The 13,634-nt window shown below is 36.2% G+C and overlaps 1 protein-coding gene across 9 annotated transcripts in view; it reads left to right on the top strand.

The window, feature by feature from the left end:
- The window catches only part of AUTS2 (activator of transcription and developmental regulator AUTS2), a 1,093,480-nt gene that overhangs the window by 495,703 nt on the left and 584,143 nt on the right, over nucleotides 1-13,634 (top strand). For all 9 annotated transcript variants that reach the window (XM_054693588.1, XM_054693587.1, XM_054693590.1 and 6 more), the window contains one exon: nucleotides 4,450-4,485. In XM_054693588.1, the coding sequence (XP_054549563.1) occupies nucleotides 4,450-4,485 (36 nt within the window). The remainder of the gene's footprint in view (nucleotides 1-4,449; nucleotides 4,486-13,634) is intronic.

Here is a 13,634-nt window from a genome sequence, read left to right as displayed (position 1 = left end):
GAAATCCACCTTGAAACCATAAGTTCATTTCCCCCGTTCAAGTATGTTTTGTATCTGTCTGACAGCTATTAGCAGTCTTATCTCCAAGACACATTATTGAAGTTTTAAGATTTTAGGTTCTTTTATTACTTTTTTAATTACAGAAAATCCATAAGTGAGCTTGTCTTGTGATCTTTATAATAAACTTACTTTGGCTATGTGATACTTGGCATGAGTCTTCTGTTTTATTCCCAAGAAAGGAAAGCATAACTTGGAGGTAAGTAGGCAGAGATGTCAGACACAATTGATGATTTGGAAGAATTTTAAATATTCCATTTGAATTAGCCCTTGAGTCAGAGCACACATCCTTATCTAGGGGCAGAGTACCCATCCATGCCATACTCGGGGGGCTGCAGTAGTAGCTGTGAACTCTCTGTGTACATTGTTAATGAATGGTGCACATCTGTTTTAGATAGATAATCAATTTTGAAATCCCTTGTTGTAAGGTAAGCTGTTAAAACAGAAATGTTAACTTCATGAGTTTAATGAGTAGCTTCAATGATAACTTAGTGACAGAGATGGAAAGAAAGTCAGGTGGGGGCCAGTGAGAAAGAGGAGAATGGAGCATTTAATGAGTATCCACTTGCAGACATGAATGTCAGCAGCAACAGTCTCCCTCCTGGAAAATGTCTTTCAACTGTGCATCCCATTACTATTCCTGCAGCCCATGGTGGCTTGGAGATTGAAGCAGAGTGTGTTTGTAAGAAAGCTCTCCTTTGCAACATAATGAGACCGAGGTGGGTAATTTGCAGAGATTGCTGGAGCAGTGGTCATATCTACAAAAAAAGCAACAGAATAAAAAGACCATGTTAAACAGGAGATGGCTTATAATGAGCCCAGAAATCATGTATCATCTAACCAGCTGGCTGGCATTTCCTCATCCCCAGTCTTCTCATGCAAACTGCTAAACATTCTATCCTCTTCTATTTTCTTAAGTTCTCTATACCTCTCATTTCTACCTAGGACATTAAAAGTATGAACTCTATCACTTGAAGAAATAAGAATGAAGCAGTTTTTATTATTCAATGGAAGTGTTTGCCTAAACGTGTGTATGGTATTATCTCATAAGGTGGTGAATCTAAGGCTGCTTCTGTTTATGCTTTGTTGTTGTTTAACACTCTTTCAATATTTCAAACCTTATATGTTCTGTGGACACTTTGACTGCCTAGTTTGAACACAGACAGTTTGCCTTTTCTTTCCAATCAAGTTAAATCGATGACACCTCCTCTCATTAGAAATTAGAAAGTCAAAATCATCTTGATTTCATCAACTGTTTCAGTAGTCAAGGAATTCCCACTTGTCTGCTCTTCTAGAACTTTATGGCTTATTACCCTTCTCTTTTCCAGAGCGTTCTTTTCTTGAAACCATGAGAAAGCAATAACAATCCCTAAGTGCACATCTGTAAATGAAACACTAATGTAACATATTTTGAACCATAAAAAAAAAAACTGTTTCTAAACATGTGTTCCATTTTTGTTGCATAATCTCGTTGCCAGTAGTTTGAGATGTTCATGAAATTTCTGACTTAGAAAAAAGTTAAAACTATCAAATAACTTTATATACATACATATATATATATATATATATATATATATATATATATATATATATAGACTCAGATGAGGCATACATGACTGAGATTCATCTGGACCTTTAGGAGAGCAATGCCTCAGGAATGTGAGGTATGCTGTTGAGCTATCATTGAAACCATGACCCCTGCCCTGTTACTGGTTGGTCTCAACTTCTGGTCCCTACATCTGATGGTGGAGGTCCCGTTAGTGACCCGGGCTTAATGTCACATTGAATGCAAAGTTAGGGCCAGATTCTTAGTTTGTAGGACTGTATGAGGAGAAATTTATTTCAGTAATGTGATTTCCATTCAAATTTTCAACTATGATTGAAGGGATCTGGCAATCACCCAAGAAAAATATGGTGGAAAGGGGAGCAAGAGGGCAGGAAATGTCAGTGCTGTGGACATTTGGAAAAAGAGACTAGGATTTTTTTACAAATTTTTCTGTCAGATCCAGAAATCGCTACTTAATACCACAAATCTTTTCCTATTTAAAAAAAAAAAGTAAGTGAAGAGGTGAGTATAGTGGATTGGCAAATGTAGGTGGCCAATGACTCTCCAGCTCTGTATGCTTTCTAGCCACTGCTGAAACTCCAGTGAACCTTTAATGTATATGAGGATCTTGTGTCTGTGTTCCTTCATGTGTCTGTGTTTGTGCATGTGTGTGTGTGGGGAGGGGTGTTATAAGGCAGGGTGCTTAAATGCTTTGTTGCATTATGTTAATTCCTCAGCAGTGCAATCAAATTCATGTCATAATTAAAGCTGTCAGTTGGAAGGCAAGCCAATCGCCACGAAAACACAGCATAACAAATGAAGTGAAATGATTCTGCGTGTAGCTATACAATGCTTCGCCAGGCATGAAATTAAATAAGTAATTTGATGTTGACATCAGAAATTGAAATGATACCCACTGTTCCCTCATTCAGTCAGACCTGCATAAACAATAGCCAGAACAAATATGCACAACAAAGCCCTCTTCTCCACCCAGCTCCCTGAGTAATGTACAATATATATGCAAAATGAGTATAACAGAGCTTTCCAAGACCTGAAGGATGTAATTTTCTTTGGTATACAATAAGATATGTATATGGGGGTGAAGAGGTGAGTTTGGAGGGGTATTCTGCTTCTGGGAGAAAATACATTTGTAGAACGGGGGGAAAATGAAATAAACAAATCCTATATTCTCTCTGAGTAATTCAACCTAAAATGAGTTTACCTCCCAGGGACATGACTCCAGACTGATGGAGACCTAACTTGGCTTTTGCTTTTCCCTGCTTCATGGAGAGCTGTGGTGCTGAAAACAGGTGATGCCATCACATGGCTAATCAGTGCTTTGAGAAGCTGTCTCCATGACTACTGTGGATCTTCCTACATACCATTTGTGGGATCAAGAATGCAGCAGGATGTTTTTACACCTAGTCCGGGGTGCAAGATCATACATTTATCATCTGTCCTTTATTCCTCTGAGCAATCTGAAACACTGAGGTGAAGAAAGTTTTGCTTGGGGAACTGCCTTTAGGAATGCCCTGGAGCATACTATCCTTATTTGATGTGTATGCTGTTTGTACCTGTAGAATTGTGTTTTCCTCTAAAAAGCATTTTAAAATCAAGAAGAATCACATCTACTGTACTTTTGGAGATTCTAAACCTAAGCCTTTTTCCTCCTGTACTACCCATTCATTCATTTATTTACACATTAATTGAACAAATATTTATTAATTATATCCCTTATACAAGAATTATGTTAACCTCTGGGAAAGACATGTTGAGTAACCTAGACAGACCCTGCTGCCTGTGGTTTGCATTGCAAAACAGCACATTTAGGTAGAAGAGCAGTAGATGTCAGGCCACTCCAAGGAAGGAGTAACATGAGATCCAAACTGGTGAAGGAAAAGGCACTGGTGGTGCAAGGAGGCTTGGCTGATACCTGAAGAAGCCTCAGCATATTTTGTTTTGCACTTATCTGGAGCCTCTCTTATTCACAAAGAGAACACCAAATATTGAATAATTTTTAAAGAGCTACTTTAGGAAATAAAGACGCACACAAACAATAAGAATGATTCACAGGTAGGTTTAAAACACAAAACCAGTTTCTTTTATTGGCCTCTTTCCCCAAAGAAGTGATGCCTTACAAACCTTCCAGAATTCTGTGTTTTAGTTCCCTGTGTGTCAGAACTATGGAAGCCTAAATTGATCATTCTTGTGACTAAAACCTTCAGGAAAAAATGGTCCTTTTCACTGCTTCCCTTTGCCCACACATTCTTTGCATTTTAGTCTACTAATTATGTTTACAAAATGTCTCATTTTTGAAAAGTGCCTTGTGTGTACTAACTGGTGCCTTTAGGGAATAAACTGGCAAGTAGGTCATACACTGGAAAAGTCATCTAAACCCACTGGGCCTTTTATTTTCAAGTCAGTCTGGGCTTTTTCTTCTTCCTGTCCCTTTGCGGCCACAAAACTGAGTAGCTTGAGACCAGGGCATTGAATGTCAGCGAGTCAGGGAGGCAGGCTGATGCGTGTCTGTTTAGTCTCAGTGCAGGGCGAAATGCCATCATTAATTCATTACCCAGCTGCCTGTCAAATAAATTGGCAATTACGTCCACCGCAGAAGCTTGGAATTCAGTAAATAGCACGTTAGCATCTCTGAGTTGTTGAGAGATGTAAAGGGAAAAATTAAGCAACATGGTGTTTGTATCAGTAGCAGATGACAAGGGGCAGCATACACTGGTGATGTGATGTAGTGATGAAAAGCCTGCAAAGGGCTGGTAATGAGCTGTGTGGATTGGAACGTGTTAAAAACCATTGCTGATTTTCCACTTTGTCTTTATGCTTTATTGCAGAGTTCAGCTCCTTCCAGCTTGGGAACAGGCTACTTCGTAAGTTTATTTCAACTTTCATATGTGCCTTGCTTTGGCATTGATTTATTTCTGTAATGTATGCTCATTAGGATGTGAAAAAAAAATCTAAGAAATTCCCTCTATCCTAAAGAGCACACTGATCTCCATGCTTTTTTACTAAGAATTGTTTTATTTTAAAAATACATAACTTGCCAGGCCCTTGGGAACACGTCAGTCTGAGATGTATGTCTGGTTCCCCACACACAGGAGATTTCTCCTTACCTGGAAATGTAAAGAGACACGAGGAAACCAGGTTGGCTCATGCCACGTTTCCTAGTAGTTGTTTATTTAAGTGAGAAGTGTCATGTGGAGGATGGAAGTCAGGTTATGAATTGAAGTGTTTATTCATTCTTAAGATTTCTTGAACAACTACCTCAAATATACAATCAATTGCCAATTGATTGATTTTTATGAGAAGTGTGTTTTAATACATATTTTCTCTCACAGCCTGAGTATATGGCCTTTAGAATTTTTTTCAGTGATCATTACATTTTTAATTTTAGCAAATATGTGTATTATTTTATTGCTCTATCTTATTCTGTCCATTGGGAAGAGTGGTGAGGTCGCAGGCCTCAGGGATTATCACCTTATTTCTCAGTTACAGAGAAATAGTCATTTTATTTCTTTTATTTATGGTATTACCCTTTTGGATTTAATGATCCTTACAATATATAAATTAAAGGGTTACAATTAGGTACTGTTTGAACAACATGGTAACATGCGAATGTAGAAGCTTGTTATTTAAAATAATCTGACTTGTATTCTGAATGATGAACACTGAAATTCTAATGCCTATCTACTATTTTCTGAGAAAATAATGAAATCACAAAAACAAAGTGGGAAATAACAGTTTAGTCTCATTTAAATTTCCTCTGAAATGCCAATAATTAATCCAGTTTTCTTCTGCCCTCTATACATTTACATTAAGTATATGAAAACTAGCATCATTTCGGTGAATAAGTCTTTTCTAAGTTTGGCAGAACTGGCATTTTCCAAGTCTTGTTTTATCTTTCCTTAACCTGTGATATGTGGAGAAAAAAGATAAAGATTTTTGATACCTGCTTAATACAGTCAGCACACTTATCCTTGCTCCTTATTGTGGCTGAATATTCATGCTTACAGAAACAAGAAGCATTCTGCTTCAGCAGTCGAAATAACAGAAGTAGGCCCATCTGCCATCTCTTCACACCATGCTGGATGTGGGTTGAGATGCTGGAAGTAAAATCAGGAGACTGCCAATATCTATTCTGTATCCAAAAGCTAAATTCTCCCTCTTGCTTTTTTCTCCAGAACAAGGCCAAAACCACTAACTTAACCCTTGATCACCTCTAGACTGAATATTCTAGTATTTCATTTATTTATTTTTTGGTCAATATACTCACCCTGAAAGCATCTGTAGAAACAGTGAAGACTTTAGTATGATTTTCACCAATGTAGTTTTCTAATTCCAGAAATGGTGGTTCTGTGCAAAAATAAATAAAATGGAAAAACAAAACAAAACCCATTGATATTATTACCAAGTGCTCATTAAAACTGTTTTCTATTTCATCCCAACAATATCACATGTAATATTCAATTTCAGAAACTAACTTTAACAGTGGTGAGTTTCACACTTTTAAGTGGAAATAGTATAATCACAACTAACAATAGTTTCATGCCAACATATTCTTTACATCATGCTTTTATGATCTGTGATATCGTAATAGCCCTTCTTATTATGTCTGTAATGGAGGTTCAGCATCAGGTAAGTGGAATTGTGATATTTACTCTATTTTTAACCGTTTTCAGCATCTTTTTGAAACGTAGATGGAAGCAAGTTTTCTGCAGAGTAAATGAGCTATCAATGCCTAATGTGAATTCTGGTGTAAGGAAACTGGGCACTCACTTAATTGGGTTTAACAATTTTGAACTGTTTTCCTGAATACTCTTTTATGCTCCAACTTTAACTTCAGAATCTTCTTTGATTTGCATTATTTTGCCTTTGCAGAGTTTTTAGAGAACTAGGGTAATGTGCCAATCATTGTATATGCTGATAAACTAGACACCCACCCAGGTATATATGCACATGCACATATATGTGTGCACATAGATACACACACACACATACACACAAACACCAGTTGTCTTCAGCCAGTGTATTTCTGCTCTCTTTAAGTTCCTTTCATATATAATAGTGGCATACTAAAGGGCTTGAAGAAGAAGCCTTTGCTTTTTGATTCAGTTGTATTTGTTTACATCTCCTTGGTTTTGTGTTCTAAAGATGTCTGCTTAGGTCTGTCACTTTTCCAATCCATTTATAAGCGAAAATTTTGAGAAATGAGAACAGCAGCTAAAATCATTATTTACATAAGCATATTGCAAAGAATTCTTTAAGTAGACAAAATAGAGAAAGATTGGAACAAACTTTCCACATTTTGGGAGCTTTTGAATAATGTGGGTGTTGTACACACAGAGAGACACATACATATATATTCATTACATACTCATGCCCAGCTCATATTCTAAATATAAATGAAAGTATAGACTAGTTGGAATCTATTTGAATTTTTTTTTGGCAAGAGTACTAAAACTTGTTGGAGTGTGTAGGATTTTTTTTTTAATGTCAGTGCAGTGAACACATTTTCTCCTCAATTTAAATATTCTTGGCTATATTTTCATCTTATACATGTATTTGATGTTTTATTTGCATAGAGAACAATTATGAACTTTGAGACTAATAAAGAGCTTAGAGATGTGAAATCTAGTTGTTTGACCTTGGGCAGATTATTTCATATCTTTGATTCTGTTTTGATCTGTTCTTGTATGCACTTAATGACATTTAATGCATACGGAACAGGCATAATAATAGTAAATAATAAATGGTGTCTTGTTATTCCCAGCTAGTATGTGATAGAATAAATTTGATCTCATTAAGTGCCCATGAATTGTGTTGATATAGAATTAACACCAAAAATCACTGATACAGTAGTAAATTTTATAATTTGTATCTGTAAGATAGTCCATTCTCATTACATTGTTCTTACTTTCTTGGGGCCTGGGATTTTGCGTTTGATCAATTGTATACCGGTTTACTTCATTTAGGAATGTAAATAAGGAATTCATTCTCTGTGATCCATTGTGATCCTGATGATGTTGGAATGATGTATTCTCTGGATTGACCCCATATTATGGCCATTCCCTTCAATTTAAGTTGTTTATTTTGTTGCTCAGATTTGAGGAAAAGAATGCTAATAGCTCTTACAGTTGGATTGGGAGGTGTAGAAAGGCTTGTTTAGTGTATTTAAGTTGTTTCAGGTTGCATTACAGTGCTGTTACTTTCTGAAACCAAAAGTGGGTATGCAACATAACTGCATGGAGTAACTGAAAGTAGTAGAGTGAAAAGACTAGTGAGATCATTTCATGGTTGCCGTGTACTAGTGTGGAAAACTTTGGACTCATTCTTTACAAGTTCTTGATACCATATGCAAGTATTTGGTAGCTACTGTTGCAATGGGGGTAAATTACTTATAAGGAGAAACTTGATCCTCGGTGTAAAAGAAGCCTTTGTTTAGGTGATTTATGCTGCCTGTTTAGCCTTTCTGTATAATCTTCAGCCTTCTTTCAGATTTGAATCAGTGACTTAAGTCTATAGCGCCATATACTTTGGATTCCATGTTTGTAAACTTCAGTGATCTGGTGCAGCAGACTTCTCCTGCCTAGCCCGCTGCTCCCTTCAGCAGTGTATTTCAGTAGATCTGCCTATTCTGCTCCCCACTCTGTCTCTGGTGAATCCTCTCACCTCCCCCATACCTCTGGCCTACACCCCAGTTCTTGTATGAATAAATAAATAAATCTTTTAAAAAATAAACTTCAATGATCCAAAGATTTTTCTTAACAGTTTTCATAATAAGCTAATAATTTTCATCTTTCTCAACTGGATCACAACTTGTAATATACGTGCTTTACGATTATCGAGGAAACCAACCTACTTCTATCTAGTGATTAAAACTACCTCACTGTATAATAAAAGGGAATTTTGTAGTGGTACACATCCTAAATTAGGATTTATGTAATCACTGTTTTTTTGTGCGGAGATTACTTAAAAATTAGTGTTGATAGTGTCAGTAACAGGCAGCATATGAAAAATCATTGACCTGTGGCTTTCCATGCAGAGTTATAAGGTCATAAAGGAATTAAGCTATTTGCCTTGTTCTACGTTTGGCTGTAGAACCTTCAATTATCTCCTGATTTTCTTTGTTGTAATTTGTATGACATTCACTGCCGATCTGTGGTATTTTGTATAAACATTCTTGCTTTTCATTTTATCTGTTATTTTGATTCTTTTAAAATCACAGAGTGGATTTTATTGTTAGTCAAGAGTAGAATGATTTTCTTCTAAAAAGATTTTTTAAAGCATAATTGTTTATTTAATAGACTATGCTGTTCATTAAACAGATACTTTTCACATTTTGTCCTCAATAAGTATTAAAAGCCTTCTCTGACAGGCATTGTTCTGGGCTGTGGGTTATAGATGTGAAAAGTCATGGCTGTTCTCCTCTCGCTCCTTCATAATACATTTCAATATTGTTGACACTTTGTATTTAAATAAGAGGATTTCAGCTCTAAAGAGAACAGCCTACCATTATTTATGAAATTTCTTTGGGTTTCAAATTTAGAGTTGTAGATACATCCACCTGTCCTTGAATAGAGATGCATGCAAAGCAGAAGAAGGTTTTTTCCTACCTACCTACTTGGCAGTAATTGCTGGTGATGATGGGAGAGGAATTTTGTATTTCAAGCTTTTATTTATAAAAGTAATTAAATATTTTTAACAATGCCAAATATTTTAAACATGTCCGTCAAAATATTTATATTTATTAGTAGTTAACTGAGCAAATGAATCATTGGCCATTATAGCTTTACTGACAAAATTTCATTATAATCTAACATGCATTTTTAAAAATCTGACAAGTCAGCAGGAAAAAGAAAAATATCAGATGGTTTCACTTATAGGAGGAAAATAGGGGAACCAAATAAGGGGTCAGGGAAAAAATAATAACAATAAAAAACAAAATAAAAATAAGCAGGCAACTGTAAATCAGAAACATTCTGCAAAGGCGGGGGGGGGGGTGGGAGGGGAGGAGGGACCAAAACAAGGGGAGAAGAGCACAAGGGACTAAGGTGAATTGGTGGTAGAAATTCTATGGACACTACACCTGAGAAAAGAAAGCAAACATTGTACAAAAATGAACAATGTTGTGAAATATAGATAAATCAATTATTAAAAAAAAAATCAATACAATATGAAGTCTACCAGGGATCTCCAGTTATATTGGTAAAGCCTGAGCTGATAAATAACTGACCAGATGAAAAGGTGGGTTTAATTGTGAAGTATGCAATAAACATCTATTCTCAAATTTTAAGATAAATAAGATGCAAAGGTGGCCCTCAAGTCCTGGGTACGCAGCTGAATTTTTTGCAAGGCAAACTGGTCAGGCCTACCAAAATACAGTAGAGCATTTGGGAGTGTCTATTAGGGTCACTTAATTATAGTAGGCTGGGCCTCCCTGCTGAAACAAGGGGTTAAGTCACAACCTATGAAGCTATACACAGCCACTGCAGCATGAGTTCGATCCCCAGCCAGGAAGCAACCCACATGGCACAGGAGACCTCTCCTGCTTTACCCGCTGCTCCCCTCAGCAGTGTATTTCAGTCAGTTTGCCTGTTCTATTCCCCAGTCTGTCTCTGGTGAATCCTCTCACCCCCCAGACACTTCTGGCCTGTACCCCAGTTCTTTTATTCATAAATAAATAAATGTTTTAAAAATAATAATTGTAGTAGGCTTTTTAAATTGTGCATAACTTGATGGGTATTTCAATTTTCAACAGATAAAGAACAGGTGGAACAAAGTTTGAGACAAAGGGGGCAACATAAGAACAAAGAGAAATAGCACTATGGTGTAGGATTGTTTTGAATATATTATGTTTGGGGGGAGTGTGGGGAAGCAGACTTGAGTTGGTTCACTGTAAAGGATGTGAAACATAACCAGGAGGGAATTGGGTGAGAGAGAAGGGCTTGGTTTATAGGTTAAGTTCACACTTGACTTAGTGAATTAAATGTTAAAAACAAGTACAATGTCAAACTAAAAATCAATGACTGTGATGCATCTTTTTCTTGAAATAGGAATCCTAGGAAGGAGAGATTTGATTTTAGGAAGCTAATGAGTTTGAAAGATAGAGTTTGGTAATTGGAAGTTTAAGTGTATACATCTTTAAAAATCTATACACTGTAAACTGTAAGATATTGTTGAGAGAAATAAAAGATCACACAAAAAGATGGAAAAATATCCCTTGTTTATGAACTTGAAAAATTAATTTCATTAATATGGCTTATCACCAAAACCAGTATTCAGTTCAATACCTACCAACATATCAACATTCTTCACAGAAATGGAATTTTAAAAAAAAATCAAATAATGAAGGACCAAGAATATCAAAACAATCCTGAGAAAAAGGAATATAAAAATGAGGACCTCATGCTCCCTATTTCAAACTTTATACTATAGAGCAGTAGTAATTAAAACAGGTTGGTAATGGGATAAAAGCAGACACACAGATTAATGGGATACAGTTGAGTGCCCAGAGATAAAACTACACGAACATGAAAAACTAATTTATGACACAGTGGCCAAGTGCTTATAATGGAGCAAAGGAAGTCTTTTCAATAAATGATGTTGGGCAAACAGACAGACACCTGTGGAAGAATGAAACTAGACTACTGTCTAAAACCATATATAAAAATTACTCCAAAGCGGGCCTCCCCGGTGGCGCAGCGGTTGAGCGCTGGGTTGCCAAGCTGCGCGCAGCCTCTGCAGCTCTGGTTCAATCACCGGCCACCGGAGGAGGGTCCCACATGGCACGCAGACCTCTCCTGCCGCCTGCTGCTCCCCTCAGCAGTGTGCTTCAGTCCTTCTGCCTGCTCTGCTCCCCGCTCTGGCTCTGGTGAATTCTCTTCTGACTGTACGCAATGCTTGTATAAATAAATAAAAATAAATCTTAAAAAAAAAAAACTTCAAAGTGGATTACAGATTTGGATGTAAGACCTGAAGCCATTAAATTCATGGAATAAATAATTTTTCCCGACACTGGTTTTAAGGCATATAGTCTAATATTTGTTGATTTCCAAATTACAGAATTTGGTATCAGTAACATATGAGCTATATAAATGAGCCATGGGCAGTGTCAAAACCTAAGGTTTACAGCGACCCATACTATATTTTTGATTTTTTTTCTTTTTTTTCCCCATCTTTATTTTGATATATTTAACTGGTCTGGAATTTTATGGCCTATCAATCATAATCTTTCATATCAAAGACTCCTTTCTTGGCTTAACTGTTTTTAAAAAATATTTTTTCCTGAAATTGTAAATTAGGTGCCTCCCAATCCATTGCATAAGAAACTTACAGCTTGGTAAAACACCAGAGTATCATTTGAAAAGAGGTTAAAAAGCACAACTGGGGCTTGTTAAAAAGGAAAACTGCTATTTTAACTCCAAGTGTCACATTTTCCTATAGTCAGCTCTCGCAGTAAACAAGAGTTATTGGAGGCTTAGATAGTTTGAGACACTTCACTTATCTCCCAGTACTTGACTTCAGAAGCCAAACATTTAAAATGCATTTTACTGGAGTAAAAATGTTTATCCATTTAAAATACAGTGTCATTGTAACAAAAGCACCCTGGTGACAGGTTGTTTCAATGTAGCACAGTTAATAAACTGTCAGGTCCTGTACTCATATATTTGAAAAGACCAGCACAGTTAACCCAATATTTGGCATTATAAATCATTGTTAACAAACCTTAATTTGTTTAGTAGTCTAATGAATGATCTCCAATTTTCTTGTAGTAATTAGTTTCACTAACAGTCATGTTAAAAGGACTTGTCTTATAGTGCACTTAATTGCTACTTTGAAATATTTCGTAACTCATTTGCAGGTTGAAAACAAAATGAAAAAAAAAAAAAAAAACACAAAATAAACCTATCAGTCTTCATTGGCAACTCCCTGGTAATAAATCCAGATTGTGACCATTCTGAAGTGGAAACATTGCCAAAGGTGATGACTGTCTATTAGGACTTATAAACAATAATGCAGTAGCAGATTTGCAGTGGAGTTGTGAAGCCAGATAATTGTAGCATTTTTTATCTACATTTTCTACTGTGTGTAGTGGCCTCTAATTTTAATGAACCACTAAAAATGCAGCAAGAGGGCCTCCCTGGCGGCAGAGGGGTTAAAGACATAGCACTGTCAAGCTACTGTCAGTCACTTCAGCACAAGTTTGATCCCAGGCAGACCAAGGGGCTAACCCACATGGCGGAGCAGGCCTCTCTTGTCATGCCCGCTGCTCCCCTCAGCAATGTATTTTGTCAGTCTGCCTGTTCTGTTTTCCGTTCTCTGGTGAATCATTTAACCCTCCTGTACCTCTAGACTATACCCCAGTTCTTGTAGAAAAATAAATCTTTTAAATAAATAAATAAATAAATAAATAAATAAATAAATAAATAAAAATAACTGTAGCAACACTAACTCAGTGATCATCACAACTGTTTTGAACTGTACCCGTTCAACACTCAGTTCCCCCATATTTTGAAAACCCCTTATACTTTTCTTTCTATATCCATAGTTGTGTATTTTTGAATGGTCATATGGTTGAAATCATGCAGTATATAGCATTTTCAAATTAGTTAAACTCAGGTTTTAGTTTTTTATTTCATGTGTTGTGATCTTGGTATTACATATTAAAAAAAAATCTTGGCATACCCAAGTTTTCCTAGATTTTCTCCTATGTTATCTTCTAGGAGTCTTAGAGTTTTGCATTTTATGTTTTGATTTTTGATCAATTTTGACTTAATTGTTGTAAAACTTAGAAGTCTATGTTTAGATTCTTTTTGTTTTTGTTTTTATATGTGAACTTCCACCATACTTAAAGAAGGGAGAAAATGGTGTTTTTCCATCACCATTTGTTGAAAACACTCTTTGCTCCATTAGATTGCCTTTGCTCTTTTGTCAAAATTTAGCTAAGTATATGTGTATGTGTTTACAAGGTGTTTAAATCTGTTGCATTGATCTATTTGTTCTTCTGCCTTTACCACAG

This window comes from Talpa occidentalis, unplaced genomic scaffold (assembly GCF_014898055.3).
Source record: "Talpa occidentalis isolate TD23 unplaced genomic scaffold, MPIMG_talOcc4v2.1 talOcc4.12, whole genome shotgun sequence".
In the NCBI taxonomy this organism is placed as follows: Eukaryota; Metazoa; Chordata; class Mammalia; order Eulipotyphla; family Talpidae; genus Talpa; species Talpa occidentalis.
This window is presented reverse-complemented; position numbering and strand designations above follow the sequence as displayed.